This window comes from Grampus griseus, assembly GCF_964374135.1.
Source record: "Grampus griseus genome assembly, chromosome: 19".
Classification (NCBI taxonomy): Eukaryota; Metazoa; Chordata; class Mammalia; order Artiodactyla; family Delphinidae; genus Grampus; species Grampus griseus.
This window is the reverse complement of record NC_139013.1, coordinates 25973499-25990596: the sequence shown is the minus strand read 5'-3', so window position 1 is coordinate 25990596 and position 17098 is coordinate 25973499. Positions and strand designations below refer to the sequence as shown.

Below are 17098 nucleotides of genomic sequence, written 5' to 3'. Positions count from 1 at the left end.
TCCAGGAGGAAAACAGAAACATTCACCCGCACACAAAAGATTTAGGTTTTTTCAAAAGAGGGGGGCGCAAAGAAGCTAGAGAGAGTCATGGGGGAGCGCAGTAGGGTCCGGAGTACCCGAAACTCTACCCGAAGATTGGTGCCCACTTCGCGCGAACCGACTGTGTTCCTCTCCAGACTCCAGGGCGCTCCCGAATTGGGGCGTCCTTATGAGCCCTCTCCTTTCCCGATCGCGAGATAGGGCAGGGATTGTGTATCTGCACCCCCCTCCTCCCCATTACTCAACCGAAGTTTAGTTTGTCCCTCGGGCGCAGGACTTCGGGAACCTTGGAGCGAGGAGACCCTGAGGCGCGAGGGGGAAGAGCTAGGCTGAGACGAGGACTGAACCTCAGGTTCGCGGGCGCCCGAGCCCAGCGGAGGGAGTGCGGGCCCCGGGATCCCCATTCCGGGCTCTGGGGCTCGGGTGGGGAGGCTGCATCGCAGCCTGGGGAGATGGAGCTGGTGCGAAAAGTTTGGGCGCCGCTGTCGGCAAGTGCCTGAGAGGTGGAGGCGAGCTTCTGCCGGGCCAGGCAGCTGCGGACAAGGACCCCCCCTCTCACTCCCGGCTCAGCTCGGTCACCTCGCCAGGAGCCTGGGGTACGGCCCCCTCCCCCAGGTCGCGGAGCCCAGGGGTCCCGGGGACTGGCCTTGCCCGGAGCCCGGCGGGGCAGGCCCGCGCCTCCCGAGGCCAGGGGAGGGTTGCAGCGTGCTGGGTAAGCGGCGGCCCCTCCCCTCCCCCCGGCTGGAGCTGAACTCGGATCCCAGGCCGGTCCCCGCTCGCCGCCCGCCCCGGGATCTGCGGCGCCACGGCCGCCGCCGCCTCCCCGCGGAGTGACGCACCCTGCAGCCAACCCGGGCTGCCGAGGGGGAGGTCCGGGAGGGGTCCTGGGCGGAGCCGGGCCGCCCCCTTATCCCACGGGCTCGGGGCCGCTTCTCCCGAAAACTTCAGCCCTAATTGTCCTGGGAATGTCCGAGGTAGAGAAAGGGAGCGAGGGAGCAAGCGAGAGGCTGGAGGATCGGGGCCCTTTGAGGAGGATCGGGGTGGCGGGAGAGCTGCCCCTCCCCCCAAAGCCCCAAACCCGTCATGTTCCCAAACCTTTCCTTGGTCCTCTTCTCCGCGCCCCGCGAGCCCGGGATCCAGGGGATGGAGAACTCGGGGCGAAGGAGCGCCGAGCCAGGCGGCGAGCGGGAGGGAGGCCTGGCCGCGGGCGGGAGGCGGACCGGCGTGGGGCTGGCTCTTCCCCACTCGCTTATTTTTTTTTTAATGGGTGTGGGGGTGGGCTGCTTTCTGGTAGCTCTTAAAGAAACGAAGAAACACTCAAGAAACGGGACTTCCTACCCCCAAATCCCGCCACGGGACTCCCTCCCCCCGCGGGCCGGCGCGCCTAGCGCCGGAGTTGGGAAGTTCGCCGCGCGCCTGCAGCCCGGGTCCCCAGGCCTCGCCGCCCGGCCCCACCCCCCACCCGGGGAGGCTTAATTCCGGGGAGGGCATGCTAATTTGGGTCGGCCCAGCCCGGGACGGGGGGGCCGAGGGAGGGAGGGGGGCTCAGGCCGGGGCGCCTGGTGCGCAGAGGCGAGGAGGCAGGCCCCCGGCGGCCCGGCCGCGGAGTCCCTGGCGGTCGCGAAGAGGGTTAACCCAGTGTCGGGCGGCGCGGCGCGCAGAGCCAGCCCCGCGGCCGGCTTATTGGGCCAGCGCGCGGAGAGACAGGGGTCTGCAGCAAATCACGAACTAATTGATTAAGGCGAGCGGGTTTGAATAGCGCTGGCCCGGTGCCAATCGCCTTTCAAAGAGCCCCTCTATGATTAATCGCAATGCATTATTGATAATCATAATTATAGCAGGACACATGCGCGCTGCGCCCGGGGCCGGGGAGCCGGGGAGGGGGCGGGCGGGCCGGCGGGCGGGGGGAGCCGCCGCCGCCGCCGCCGCTCGATTTCCGTAATTTTGAGAAGATTTTTTTTTAGTAATTTTTTATTCTGCCCCAGCTGATGTTTGAGCCAGCATGTCGCGGAGGAAGCAAGCGAAGCCTCAACATTTCCAATCCGACCCCGAAGTGGCCTCGCTCCCCCGGCGAGATGGTGAGTGCTCTGGACCGCGCCGCGGACACACACACGCGCACACACGCACTCGCACTCACACTCACGCGCACTCGCACCCACGCACACGCGGCTGACCCCTGCGCCCACCGCCCGGCCGCGGCACCGCCGCCGTGTTCCGAATCGCCTTTTCGACTCCGCGATTTTTTTTTTTCTTTTTAATTTTCAATTTGCCTTTGCTGGGCTTCCCCCCTTGCAACGGGGAAAGCAAACACTTCTCCCGGCAGGATCTTTCCGGAGTTGTTGGGTCCTCCTGTGGGGAGGAGAGAGGGCACGCCGGCCTTGCTTCTCCGTCCCGGCTTTTCCGGGGAGCGGAGCCCGGAACCCGCCAAGCTGCGGCAGGGGCCCGGGTGCCCGGCGGGGCGCGGGTGCGGGCAGAGGCCGTCGGCCCCTGCCTGCGCTGGGCTCCACGCGCTTCCCGGCCCGCGCCCGGGGCCCCGGTCTGGCCTCCGCCGCCCTGGCCCTGCTGCCTGAGGGAAGGAAGTTTACTTTGTGCTCTGGGCTCAACTCGGAACGTGGGGGGAACTCCCTGCGCCGCGCTCCCCCTCCCCCCAACGCTCCCACTCCTCCCGGGCCCGCACCGCGGAATGGGGTGCCTTTGGGAGTTCGGAGCTGCAAGAAGATGGGGACCTGTGTTGGGGCGCCCGTGCCTGACACACCGGGGTGGAGGCCGGAGTGGAGAGTGCTCTTTGCAGCTGGGTGCTCCCCAGACTGAGTGCCGGCAGGCGGGGGAAAGTGTCGGTGTCCGGCTACCCAAGTTTATCCCAGCATCTCTTCTCCCAACACATGCATCCCCCGCGCCCCCAAGAAATCTTTAAACTCGGTTGGCTCCCGCTGAGGATCGTGGTACCTTGTACTTCCAGGAGTCGTAAGGGTCGTTTTTTCAGACCTGGGGTGCTATCTAGCCACGAGAGAATCCCCCTAAAACAGAGGCACTGGCTTCTTACGATGGAGACGACAGCTGAGGGGTCCTGAAGGGAACGAACAAGTCCAGAACAAAGTTTGTGTTAGGGAGCTAAGGCCGAGAGTGGGAGAGATCCAGGCAGGGAGTCGGGGGTACAGAGGGAGGACACCTCGAATCCTTCCTTATTCCTAAAGGTGTTTCACTTTAGGGGCCTCCGAGCTCCCAGGCCCAGGGCCAGAGGCGATGGAGCGGCGCTCGGGCTCGGTTCCCCGGGCACAATGCTCGCCCCTCGGCTGCGGAAGGACGAGGGGCAACCCCCAAGCGGTCTCCGCGACTCGGGATGCTCCAGTCCCAGGTGTCATTTTGGGGTGTGGAGGAGGGAACTGGACCCCGATAGGGCTCCGAAGCGTGCCCTTTGGTCGGCACCTCTGTCCCCTAAACTCTGCGGCCGCCCGGGCCCCAGGGTCCCGGGGTCCTTCCTGAGAGGCCTGCTTCTCAGCTGAGCTGGGGCGCAGGGACCCGCGCAGAACCCAGGCAGAGAAGCGAAGGGACTCCCACCCTCTAAACCCCGACTGTCCTGAAAGGGGACTCCTGGCGTGGGGGGTCCCTTAAGAAATTGGGGAGAACAGAGACCGATTAAGGAACTTGTTTACAATATTTGCTCCCTCCACCCCAGTACTTTCTGGAGCTTCAAGCCTTACCCAGAGCCTCTGCGATTTCTCAGTCCGCTGAGAAGAACCCCTGATCCCCGCTTTCCACCCCAGGCGAGACCGGGTAGTCAAGGTACAGTGAGGTGAAATTACCCAAGGCCGCTGCCTCGGTATTTTTCTGGGTTTTCTCAGCTGGTCTCTTCTGCATCTCACTCCCACACCCATCTTTCCTAAAGTTTCTGGTGAGACCGTCCTCACAGTAATACTGTTAAAGTTAACAGTTTGTAGAGGACCAAACCTCATGGGAGGAGAGGCAAGAGTTTTTTAAGTCTTTTTTTTTTTTTTTAATAAATGTGTACTGATTTTCTGTATTTTCAAAAAAGAAAAAATAAAGGCTCGGGCTTCCCAGAGAATTGATGCTTGCTAGATCTTTGCCTTTTTCCTGTCGCTTTCTGAATCCAGAGTTTTTAATAGTTAAGGCTTCTCATAAAGCGATAGCATAAATGGAGTTCACTACCTCTGACCATTATTATTTATTAGGACTTTTTTTTTTTGTAGTTTATTTGAGCTTTGAGGTAAGTTAGTTAAGTCACTGAATCAAGTTTCCTTTCTTTCTTTTTTCTCTTTCTTTTCCTTTTTTCCTTCCTTCCTTCCTTTCTTTTTTCTTTCTTTTTTATCCCCCAAAGCTGGTTCATTGTCCTAAGAGGCAGTAAACTGTTAGGGGCACTGTAGGAAACACTCCCCTCCCAGCCCCCTTTCTCACCTCTCCCTACCCCCCTCCTTTTCTCCAGTTGTAATGGTTTTAGATTATGACTGTTTTTACATGGTTGAACAATAAGTTTAGGAGAAGCTGCCTAGAGGGTAGATTTTGTAATAGGGTTACAGGATTTAGTATGTTGTAATAATATTAGTACACAACTAATCCTCCTCCATGTCTGATTTACAGGAGGGCCTTACACACTCCAGTTCTTTTTATTTGGGAATAGTTGTGAGATACAGAGAACTGAGAGATCATGACTTGTCTCCAAGTTACCTTTAAAAAGTCACCACCTTTCATGCAGTATATTCAGCAACCCATTCTTCTATCCACCCAGAAAATACACTTCAAAGAGTTGTCTGTCGGGTTCTGTTTTTTGGTTTGCGGGTTTGTTTGTTTGTTTGTCTTAATATACACAAAATTGTTAAATTTTTAGAAGATAAACCTTTCCTTAAACAATGTGGTTACTTTTTTTTCTGTCTTGAGATGGGCTTACAATATGGCAAATGAAATGTTGAACACACCAAATGAAATCTAGTCGGCGGTACCCTTAGCAGATGCTGGCATCTGCAATTTCGTGAGCTCAGCCCAGAGTGGGACCTAGAAAAGTTTGTAGACCCCAGTTACCAGAGCCCTGAAGGAGCGACTCCCAAGGCTGGGAGCAGCCAGGCTTGCTGTGCTGCATGTCACGCCTGTGTGTGTTTAAGTGTGTGCGCGCATACAAAGAAAATCCCAGCCAGGCTCAGCAGCCCGGAGGATAACTTCATCGGAACAAGTTCAAGAAAACAAGATTATTTGGTCAGTCTTATGATGTTCATATTTTAATTCTACTTTTGGTGCACCTATAAAACCCTAAAATAAACTGGGGGATTTTTTCTGTTTCCTATGAAACCAAGATTTTAGCACCTTACTTGTCTCTTAAATGATATTCAACAAGTCTCGAATTACTTGTAGAAAGATGACTGCCATTGGGAAAATTATTTACCGAGATAAATAATTCTGAGGAACGGGCACATTAGAATCTAATGATTTTATATGTGGGTTCTTTACTAGCGATTTGGATTTCAGGGTGTGTGTGTGTGTGTGTGTGTGTGTGTGTGTGTGTTGGGTTTTTCTTCTTTGGGTAGTGTTTTTAAGATTCCTGGAACTACATGGATGGCCCACTGAGACTCCATTCATCTATTAAGAAAGGATCTCGGTGCCCAGCTTTTTCAAGGAAAAGATCATATTGGAAGAAAGAGAAAAGCATCATGAACTGGAGATAACACCCTGCCTCTCATATAAAGTATCATAAAAATTCCTCTTATTTATATTAATAATGAAATTCTATTATTTACCAAAGTAATTTACTCATTGTGAGCATCTTAATGGCAACACATTGATTTCTGGGCCCAAAGGTTAGAGAGAACTGTAATTAATTGCTTTTTTTGAAAAACGGACACCTGCACGATAAAGCAGTTGGAAAGTACTCATGTTTAATCAGGCCTATTTTAAGTTTGTGGCATAATGGAAGATTCTGGTTGAGAAAATGCAAACTGTTTGGGGGGGGGGGTTTGCTGCAGGCTGTACACACTTCCAAAAATGTGACAAACACACAAACAAGCGAAGGGTGGATGGACACGAGAAAGCATGTGTTAAAGTGGATTTGTGATACCGAATGTTTTGTGATTTATTTTACATCCAGGTTCACCTATGGTTTATAGGCACGAGTGCCAATTTATAGGTTATTCATTGGGGACTTTATTTCATTTCTTTCTACTTTCGCAGGTAGCAAGGTGTCTTGACCCACAGTCCTTTAGAAAGCAGAAACCCAAATTTTTAATGCAGAGATCTTACCGAAAAGCTGGGGGAGACTTAGACCAGCAGTTCAGTTTTTTTTGAAATTGGGAAAAGCCAAGCTCAGTGGAGTAACCAGAACTAATTCCTTCTGTAGACTTAATTCGGTTTTTCTAAGGTACCGCCTGATACAGCTAGCCCAGTCTTCCCAAATATTCTTAGATTACCAAAACGGCAGTCATTGAGCAGTTGAACGAAGGAGATGGTAAATTATCCCAAGAACCAGCACCCCTCCCCCTCCAAAAGAAAAAAAGTCGGTGTGCCAGGCTTTAGAAAACCTAGATGTGTCGAGCTGTTTTAACCTTTGCTAGCCTCCTCCCATGCAGAGGTGACAAGGTCCAGATCATAATATGTCCTTCAGAATCTTCCCAGTGACCCCCAAATTGAGTCTCGCTAGTCACTTAGCAGGAAGTTCGAAGTTTATTTTAGTTTCACCTTATCAGCTTGGCTTCTTTTCCTAACCTTATTCCCCTGTCACCCTCAGATGCCAGACCCCCAAAGGGGAAGATTGACAGGTAGTTCCCATAGCTCAGTTTTACCCTCAAACAACAGGGATTTAGTTTCTTGTGCCTTTGCCAATGTTTATGTAGTCAAAGTTTAGATCTCGCCTTAAGCAGTCTCTTTTACGCGTCACTGGAAGAGGAAAGCCACAAAGAAGTTTTTGAACAAACCCTTGCAACTGGAACCCCATCTAGTGTTCAGTTTGATTCATCCAAGGGGAAGACATTTTCCCCTTTCATTTATTGTGTACATTAGGTGGGCTGGTATCACGATTTTCAAAGGACTGTCTTGTCCGTGTTGTTATTTTTTCAGAGATTTTCCCTTGTATTCTTCCCCTCAAGAATACGCTAATCCCAGTCAGAACAGTGAGGGGACTTGAAGGGGGCCAGTAAAATGTGTCATGTGGTTGCATATCCCATAGAGGAAACTTAAGACATTACAGAAAATATGCAGAGCATATGTGGCGGTGTTGAAAATTGCTTTGGAATCTTAAGCTGGTTATTCGAATGCAGGTTTTTCCCAGGTCTGTGAAAGAAAAAGAAAACGAGAAAAGACCAATCAATCAAAAATGTTTGTGATAGCCTTTCGAAATTGGTCTACAAAAAGGAACAGCCAGTTAAAATGATAGGTTCCAAAATCACAATCTTGTGAGTCTCTATTAAAAATGTTAATGTGAGCTGAAGGTAATGGGAAGTCAAGTGAAGGATCTTTCCGGGGAGCTCCAAAAAGGAAAACTCAACATGGTACAGTAGGGCTGTTGTGTTGTTTTGTTTTGTTTTGTTTTCCTGGTTGGCTAAACCTTTCAGTGTGGGGCATAGTTGTATTTTTGTTTTCTCAGCAGACGGATACACTGGAACACTTCAATTTTCTGTCTCCTATTCTGCAATGTTTAGTTCAGATGATGAAAACTGACACATTTGAAATGGGCGTCAAGAACCTAAACGGTACAATGAGAACTAAAACATCTGGGATTTTCATATACATTGGCTGGAGCTATAAGATCACCTCCTCTCCTGACCCAGAGCGGGGGAAAAGAAACCCAGAAAATTCCAAATATCTTTTTGTGTGTACATACTTAGAAAACCACTACTTCTTAAATTTTTCTATATGACCACGATTACAAAATTAATTTGTATGCAAAATCCATAGGAGAGGAACTGGAATATTGTTTTCACCATAGTACAGGGAACAAGGCAACTGTATTTACTATAAGGGGGTCACCAGTTGCAATCCTGTGTAACAGATTATTGAGAGAGATGCAAGATAGCAAATGGTCAGAAAAATGAATTAGAACATGTTTGTGTGTGTGTGTGTGTGTGTGTGTGTGTATCTTATCACAACTTAAAATATTTCCTTTGGTAGTTAAAGATTCAAGCTAGTCCTCATGTTTCATCTTTTTTATTTTATAAAGCTGTTTCGTTGGAATTCTGTTCAGAAGGCAGATAGATTTAAAGTTAAGAACGATGATAGTGTAGCGACACCTGCTTTTGAAATAAATCAAAATAGATATCAGGATTTTTTTTTTTTGGTGTTCATAAACATCAGGAAATTAAATTAGTTGACTCTACAGTGAGATCAAATGTCAGCTTATTAAAATGTGAAAATCTAAGGTAAAATATAGGCAGCTTTTTTTAAACACAGTCTCTTAGAAGAAGGCAGGCACTTATTTTTAAATGTCTGTATTTTCCATCCAGTTAGCACAACCCTAAATGTAAAAATGTTCAGGTCAAAAAACTTGAAAATTCTCAAGTGAGTCTTGAAACAGCACAAATGCAGAATTGGAGCACAGGAAAGTAATAATCAGCTAAATCCTGTAAAGTAACCTTTTTTATTTTCTCTCTATATTATGAGAATATCAGATGTTTGCAAGTTATAAAGAATTAAAAATGCCCTTTAATCGTGAGCACAGATGTGCTAAATATTTGAAACAACTGCATTGTAATGTGTACAATTGACGAAGTCAGTTTTCTGATTTCCCTTGCTAGTTATTTAGTTCTGAATCTGTCATTATTTGTCTAAGCCCAGCTGACCAAGCAAAACTGTGTTTTAAAGTGGCTTTATGTTTTGATAAATGTGAGCTGGTTGAAAAGTATTTTCCACTGAATGCAGAGCTTAATAGAACATGCTGACATAATAGTTTTAATGCATTTTGTTGAAAATGTGTGAACAAACAGAATAGCTTTTGTTCCTTCATAATTGGCTGTAAAAGTAGATGGAAACATAACCATTACATATGGAAATGTGCAAAGAGAAAGAAATAACATTTCGGTTGAATATATTAGGAATTGCATTTCCTAGTTTAAAATAAGCATCTGAAATGGATGCATCATTTAAAATTGGTTGTCAAAATAAGAAACTTTAAACAGAATTTTTGTCACATTATTTTCATCCCAAGTTAAGCAACATAACTTTAGCGTATTTTGTTTACATTATTTTAAAGCAGGGAGAGAGACAGAAAGGGCTTAAAACAGCACCTTGAATGTGCAGAGGAATCCTGTGCCAATTAGGATGATTAAACATTAAATTAAAACTGAATCATTATTGGTATTTTCTGCTCCAACCAAGATTTGTTTTGTATTGTTAATGCATTTTGCACTATACCCTTGCGGAGATTAAAAGATGGGTATTAGGAAAGCTAGCTTGTTAAGTATAACTTAGCTACTCAAATAACCCTCCCAGTGACTAAAGTGCGCATACATTTGGCATACTTTACCAGGGCTTCTAATCAACTGTGGTATCACTCAAGGCAAACAGAGTTAAGGAATTTTCAGAAGTTAGTATTTGGGTATTAATTATATTTTCTGGAATGCAAAACTACTCAAGCTTTTCTTTTCTTTTTCCTTTTTTTTTTTTTTTTGATGTTTACTACAAAGAGGCAAATGGCAGGCTCTTTTGAGTCAACTCTAAGTTTACTGAAAAAGCAGCATTTTGATTTTGCGTTTATTCATATTTGCAATTAGTTTTTTTTTTTTTTTTCCCCCTGCAAGTTTTCTGGGAGATTCAATTTGGAAGTCATGGAAACTAACTATTATCTGATTCAGTTCTGCAGAAAAGCACACAGGGAGGTAATCCTTGAATTAAACAGTTTTTTTTTTTTTTTTTTCCACAGCCTTCGGAGATGACCACACACCATTTGTACAACAGAAGTTGGTGTTCCCCATGCTGGGCAAACAATGGGACGCCATCCTGTCTTTGAATAGGATGTTAGCTTGGAGTTGGAGATTTTTATGTTTAAAATGGATCTTAGTGAGAAGAAATCTGAGCAACCAGTGGAAACAAACATGAAATAAAGGGATTTTATAATGAAAGGTTCAGGACAATCTGTTAAACAATTGATAACAGTTAAGAGCAAACTGTTTTTAAAGGCGTTCAGACAAGGAGAATTGCAAAGCATTTCCAAACTGGAAACCAAGAATTATTCTTCACTTCCCCTTAGCTGCACATCTTTCTTTAAGTTGATGTTTAATCAGAAATGTAAATCCTATGCCAGTCTTTATAGAGCACTTTTGTTGAAATATTTAGAGGCATAATGTTGCCATTTGGAACATAGTGGCATATATTCCTTGATTAGCGGGATGGTAGCCACAGTTGCGTTCTTTAATTTTAAAAATAAACATGCCACAGGGTGATATATAGGTGCCAGGCAGGCCTTGTAACGGATTATGATCATTGTGTTTCTCTCGTGTGTGTGTGTGTGTGTGTGTGTGTGTGTGTGTGTGTGTGTGTGTTGGCGGGGGGGGGGGCGCACGTTGCTTTCTCTTGTGTTCCACTGAGTCTTGAGCGGTCTGGAGGATTTCTTACTGATGTGGCTAAAGTGTGCTTGTCACGGATCAGACGTAGCTCAGGTTCTAGGTAGGGGCTGGAGGTGATTTTCAAGTTGTCCGTCTTCAGCTTGGTGATATGCATTTTTTTCCCCCTTGTCAACCACTGATTGGAACCTGAATGACTACAAATTAGTTTAGTGACAGAACAAACTGTCACAGGTATCTTTGAATCAGTTGAAAATGAATAAGGTTGACAGAAACTCAAGAGCCTAATAAGTCCTCAGGATGGTAGCTGGACCGTCTCTGGATGAGTGGACAATAACGTGTATAAAATATTGGAAATCGATATTTTGCTATGGAATTTCATTATGCACCAATGCCTGCAGTTCGCAGTATTTTATATCTTGATGGATGACCTGAAGGTCCTGGCTCTCGGAGATACCAGCTTGATAGGAAGTCCTCCAACAGCCTAAAATTTTAATCATGATTGTTCTTAGGGAATATTGATTGTTTTTCAGGGGCCACCGTTTTGAGTTTCGCAGGGAGAAAAGAGTTGATCAACCCCTTTCTCTTTTTTTGAAGTCATGGATGTCTGGGTGTCCTGGCTCACTCGCTAACCCTGCTCCTTTTGACATTTGCAGGAGACACAGAGAAGGGTCAACCCAACCGCACCACTAAGAGCAAGGATGCCCACGTCTGCGGCCGGTGCTGCGCCGAGTTCTTTGAATTGTCAGATCTTCTGCTCCACAAGAAGAACTGTACTAAAAACCAACTAGTTTTAATTGTAAATGAAAGTCCAGCGTCCCCGCCTGAAACCTTCTCCCCCAGCCCCACTCCGGATCATCCCGAGGAACAGATGAACGACACGGCTAACAAGACAGAGCAAGGAGACTGCAGTGACCTGGCGGAACCCCACGGACCGGACAGGGAAGAGTCCATGGAGGTGGAGGCCCCAGCGGCCAGCAAAGGCGCCAGCGGCCCCCTGAGCAGCGGTGGCGACAGCAGTGCCCCCCCAAGCTGCAGCAGCGGCAGCTCCTGCCCAGGTACCTCAGCGATCACAACCTCTCTACCTCAACTCGGGGACCTGACAACACTGGGCAACTTCTCTGTGATCAACAGCAACGTCATCATCGAGAACCTCCAGAGCACCAAGGTGGCGGTGGCCCAGTTCTCCCAGGAAGCGAGGTGCAGTGGGGCCTCCGGAGGCAAGCTGGCCGTCCCGGCCCTGATGGACCAGCTCTTAGCTCTGCAGCAGCAGCAGATCCACCAGCTGCAACTGATCGAACAGATTCGTCACCAAATATTGCTGTTGGCTTCTCAGAACACAGACTTGCCAACATCTTCTAGTCCTTCTCCAGGTACTGTACGAACATCTGCCAACCCCTTGTCCACACTCAGCTCCCATTTATCTCAGCAGCTGGCAGCAGCAGCTGGGTTAGCACAGAGCCTTGCTAGCCAATCTGCCAGCATCAGCGGTGTGAAACAGCTCCCCCCCATCCAGCTACCTCAGAGCAGTTCTGGCAACACCATCGGTCCACCCCACAGCGGCTCTTCCTCCAGCGTTCACATATTGGCGGCGGCAGTTCCCACCCCCTCCTCGGAAAAAGTGGCTTCGAGCGCGGGTGCCTCCCATGCCCATGCCGGCAACCCCGCAGTCTCGGCATCTTCCTCACCAGCTTTTGCAATAAGCAGTCTATTGAGTCCTGCATCTAATCCACTTCTACCTCAGCCGGCCCCTGCTAACTCGGTTTTCCCCAGCCCTTTGCCCAACATCGGAACGACGGCAGAGGATTTAAACTCCTTGTCTGCCTTGGCCCAGCAAAGAAAAAGCAAGCCACCAAATGTCACTGCCTTCGAAGCAAAAAGCGCTTCGGACGAGGCCTTCTTCAAACACAAGTGCAGGTTCTGTGCGAAGGTCTTCGGAAGCGACAGTGCCTTGCAGATCCACCTCCGTTCCCACACCGGAGAGAGGCCGTTCAAGTGCAACATCTGCGGGAACAGGTTCTCCACCAAGGGGAACCTCAAAGTCCACTTCCAGCGCCACAAAGAGAAATACCCTCACATCCAGATGAACCCCTATCCTGTGCCTGAGCATTTGGACAACATCCCGACCAGTACCGGCATCCCCTACGGCATGTCCATTCCTCCAGAAAAGCCAGTCACCAGCTGGCTAGACACCAAACCGGTCCTGCCCACTCTGACCACTTCAGTCGGCCTGCCGTTGCCCCCGACCCTCCCAAGCCTCACCCCCTTCATCAAGACCGAAGAGCCAGCCCCCATCCCCATCAGCCATTCTGCCGCCAGCCCCCCGGGCTCCGTCAAAAGTGACTCCGGGGCTCCCGAGCCGGCCTCGAGAAACCCGGGTGGGCTCCCAGAGGAAGCGGAAGGTTCCACTGGGCCCCCCTCCAGTGGCAAAAGCGAAGAGACTGGCGTGGTCCCCAGCTCAGCCCCAACCGTGAGCACTAGCGTGCTGAGCTCCCTAGCGTCCGACGTTGGCCCAGGCAGTGCCTCGACTTTCACCAACCCTCTGTTGCCGCTCATGTCCGAGCAGTTCAAGTCGAAGTTTCCTTTTGGGGGACTCTTGGACTCAGCCCAGGCCTCAGAGACATCCAAGCTTCAGCAGCTGGTCGAAAACATTGACAAGAAGGCCACTGACCCCAATGAGTGTGTCATCTGCCACCGGGTCCTCAGTTGTCAGAGCGCCTTGAAGATGCACTACCGCACCCACACCGGGGAGAGGCCCTTTAAGTGTAAGATCTGTGGCCGGGCCTTCACCACGAAAGGGAACCTGAAAACCCATTACAGCGTCCATCGTGCTATGCCCCCGCTCAGAGTCCAGCATTCCTGCCCCATCTGCCAGAAGAAGTTCACGAACGCCGTTGTCCTACAGCAGCACATCCGAATGCACATGGGGGGCCAGATTCCCAACACCCCGGTCCCTGACAGCTACCCCGAGTCCATGGAGTCTGACACGGGCTCCTTTGATGAGAAAAATTTTGATGACCTAGACAACTTCTCCGATGAAAACATGGAAGACTGTCCTGAGGGCAGCATCCCGGACACGCCCAAGTCCGCGGATGCGTCCCAAGACAGCCTGTCTTCCTCGCCTTTGCCTCTAGAGATGTCGAGCATCGCTGCTTTGGAAAATCAGATGAAGATGATCAATGCGGGCCTGGCAGAGCAGCTGCAGGCCAGCCTGAAGTCAGTGGAGAACGGGTCGGTCGAGGGGGACGTCCTGACCAACGATTCGTCCTCGGTGGGTGGTGACATGGAGAGCCAGAGTGCTGGCAGCCCGGCCATCTCAGAGTCTACCTCCTCCATGCAGGCTCTGTCCCCATCCAACAGCACCCAGGAGTTCCACAAGTCACCCAGCGCCGAGGAGAAGCCACAGAGAGCAGGGGCAAGCGACTTTGCCAATGGCTTGTCTCCCACCCCAGTGAACGGTGGGGCTTTGGATTTGACATCTAGTCACACAGAGAAAATCATCAAAGAAGATTCTCTGGGGATCCTCTTCCCTTTCAGAGACCGGGGTAAATTTAAAAACACTGCGTGCGACATTTGTGGCAAAACCTTTGCTTGTCAGAGTGCCTTGGACATTCACTACAGAAGTCATACCAAAGAGAGACCATTTATTTGCACAGTCTGCAATCGTGGCTTTTCCACCAAGGGTAATTTGAAGCAACACATGTTGACACATCAGATGCGAGATCTACCATCACAGCTCTTTGAGCCCAGTTCCAACCTTGGCCCCAATCAGAACTCCGCGGTGATTCCCGCCAACTCGTTGGCGTCTCTCATCAAGACAGAGGTCAACGGCTTCGTGCATGTGACGACTCAGGACAGTAAGGACACCCCCACCAGTCACGTCCCTTCTGGGCCTCTGTCATCGTCCGCCACGTCCCCAGTTCTGCTCCCAGCTCTGCCCAGGAGGACCCCCAAACAGCACTACTGCAACACATGTGGCAAGACCTTCTCCTCGTCGAGCGCCCTGCAGATTCACGAGAGAACTCACACTGGAGAGAAACCCTTTGCTTGCACTATTTGTGGAAGAGCTTTTACAACAAAAGGCAATCTTAAGGTACCTCCCTCCACCTGTACCTCACCCAGACCCACCCTAGCCACCCTCTCTCTCTCCTGGCCGTTGACTGTTTGTAAGGTACGTTCCCAGAGTCTTCAGTCCAGATAGTCAGGGAGAGAGTTCTCGAAAGGGAACCTGTTGCACGTGACCGATCCGGAGAAATGTGGGTGCCCGTGCAGGTCGGGATCACGGCAGGGACTAGGGCAGGCCGCAGCTTTGCTCAATGTCACAGTGCATTGAATAATTTGGTACCTAAGCGAAGCGGCGGCCCAGTCCTGTTGACTCGCTAAGTGCACCAAATGAATTGCTTTACCTACCAAGTCAGACAGCCCAGCGTTGCCATGGGGTATTGATTAAAGACCTCCGTGCGGCCTGTGTGCTGCCCGTATCACTTAATAATTACAGTTCTCCTCAGCGTTGGCATCTATCTTTTCATAACTCTGCAGTCCAGCGTGGTTCGTCTTTCTAAAAACAGTAACGTCACCACTCTGCTAATGGGTATTATGATAATTGATCATACAACATTTCCTACTGATATGTGTTGGAAAGAAAGCAAATATGCGTAAGTTCTAGAGCAACAGTTGAACCCTCTTACTGTGTACATTTTTCTGTTGACAGAGTATTTCTCTAGAGATTGCGGCCAGTAAAGTGAAATGAATAATTACGTTCTGGCTTTTTCTCTCCACGCACAGGCCCTCCAATGGGCAATCAGTGAGGGGCACTTTCTTCCCATCTGAAAAGGACATTTATAGGGTAAAAGGTGTCAGATGCAATACTTACCATGGCAATGAGAGTGGACGTAACAATTCTCCCCCTGAAAGGAGCTATGTGTGACTGACTGGCTTGCTTGAGGCCATTATAAGCTAAATACAGGTAATAAAAAAGGAGTAAGTAAGGCATCCTTGCCCGGGCAGAGGAAAGGCGGCCCAGGGCTACAGAGAGCAGACACCTTATTACCAGCGGACTGGAGTGGACAGCTCTTGTTACCCTTCCCACTGTCGGGCAGGTAATAAGAATAGACATTGCGGCCACTTGCCCTGTCGAGTGTTGGGATATGAGTTGAGACAGATTCAACTATTCAGCTTCTCCCTTCTTCTCTCTCCCGTTTTTTCCTCCCTCCTCTCCTCTCTTCCCGCATCCCAGGTACACATGGGCACTCACATGTGGAACAGCGCCCCTGCCCGCCGGGGTCGCCGGCTCTCCGTGGACGGCCCCATGACATTCCTAGGAGGCAATCCCGTCAAGTTCCCAGAAATGTTCCAGAAGGATTTGGCGGCCAGGTCAGGAAGTGGGGATCCTTCCAGTTTCTGGAATCAGTATGCAGCAGCGCTCTCCAATGGGCTGGCGATGAAGGCCAACGAGATCTCGGTCATTCAGAACGGCGGCATCCCTCCAATTCCTGGAAGCCTGGGCAGCGGGAGCAGCTCACCTATTAGTGGGCTGACGGGAAACCTGGAGAAGCTCCAGAACTCAGAGCCCAGTGCGCCCCTGGCTGGCCTGGAGAAGATGGCAAGCAGCGAGAATGGAACCAACTTCCGTTTCACCCGCTTCGTGGAAGACAGCAAAGAGATCGTCACAAGTTAAATCCACTCTGGCTGGAGAAAGAGCATCCTCGTTCAGAATGAGACCCATGGTTGCCTCCTACTCCTTGCCCCGTGCCCCCACCTTCTGGTCCCTCCAGATCTCTGAACTACAACATTCTGAAGACATTCTTTTGTACCTTGTTCAACTTCTAGAGTTCTAAGAAAGCTTATTTATTAGTGATATAATCTGGCTTTGCAAACAGGATGCAAGCGTTAACTTTGGTCTTCTGTATTTTTGGACTAAATACTAATTGACTAGAGTCCTGTAAACTTGCTGTAACATTTATGGCAATTGCAAGTTGCCCTGCTAGGCGGTCTTAATCTGGCATTAACTTATTTTCTATATCCAGTTTAATATGAATCTGGTGTTGATGAAATGCCTCAGTGATGCATTAGATCTCTAATAAAATCTGTACATAAATGTACACTTTGATCCTGCTGGAAAATTTTATCAGCAAACACATTGTCTAATCTTTCGAAACAAATTTAAGGAAAGGACTGAAAGTACAGACTGAACTGTGTGGTTCTTTGAAAGGTTTGGGTTTTTTTGATTTTTGTTCTAAAATTCAATCTGCTTTTTTTTTTTTTTTTTTTTGTAGATTTAACCCTTTCTGTTTTGAACTGCTATTTGTATCGTGCTTTTTACTTGAGTCGTCCTCAATGTTAATAAGTTTCTGTACAGTGATAAGCACGCAGAATTCTCTAGAAAAAATACAAGTGTTGTTTTGGTAGTTGAAACTAAGACGTAACATTTTGCCTTGTAGGTATATTCACAATAGAAAATGTGTGCTGGAATTTCACAATGCTGCTAAGTATAGCATCTTGAACAACCTTCAGTGGAGAAAATGTAGATGCTCTTGTATATACAATAACAAATATCACTTTCATTA

General features: G+C 49.1%; 1 protein-coding gene across 1 annotated transcript; it reads left to right on the top strand.

Moving 5' to 3' along the window:
- The first annotated feature begins 336 nt into the window (after positions 1 to 336).
- SALL1 (spalt like transcription factor 1) lies at positions 337 to 17082 on the top strand. The gene is made up of 4 exons (XM_082676178.1): positions 337 to 391; positions 2025 to 2117; positions 11189 to 14625; positions 15769 to 17082. Exons 2-4 carry the CDS (start codon positions 2042 to 2044, stop codon positions 16207 to 16209), a joined length of 3954 nt encoding a protein of 1317 aa, XP_082532304.1. The 5' UTR covers positions 337 to 391; positions 2025 to 2041; the 3' UTR covers positions 16210 to 17082.
- Positions 17083 to 17098: the final 16 nt, after the last annotated feature.

Excerpts from the sequence above, each read along its gene's own strand:
- SALL1 (XM_082676178.1), top strand. The coding sequence starts at position 2,042 with ATGTCGCGGAGGAAGCAAGCGAAGCCTCAACATTTCCAATCCGACCCC. Across the intron at positions 2,118-11,188 it reads CTCGCTCCCCCGGCGAGATG|GAGACACAGAGAAGGGTCAA; the intron begins GTGAGTGCTCTG and ends TGACATTTGCAG. Across the intron at positions 14,626-15,768 it reads CAACAAAAGGCAATCTTAAG|GTACACATGGGCACTCACAT; the intron begins GTACCTCCCTCC and ends CCCGCATCCCAG.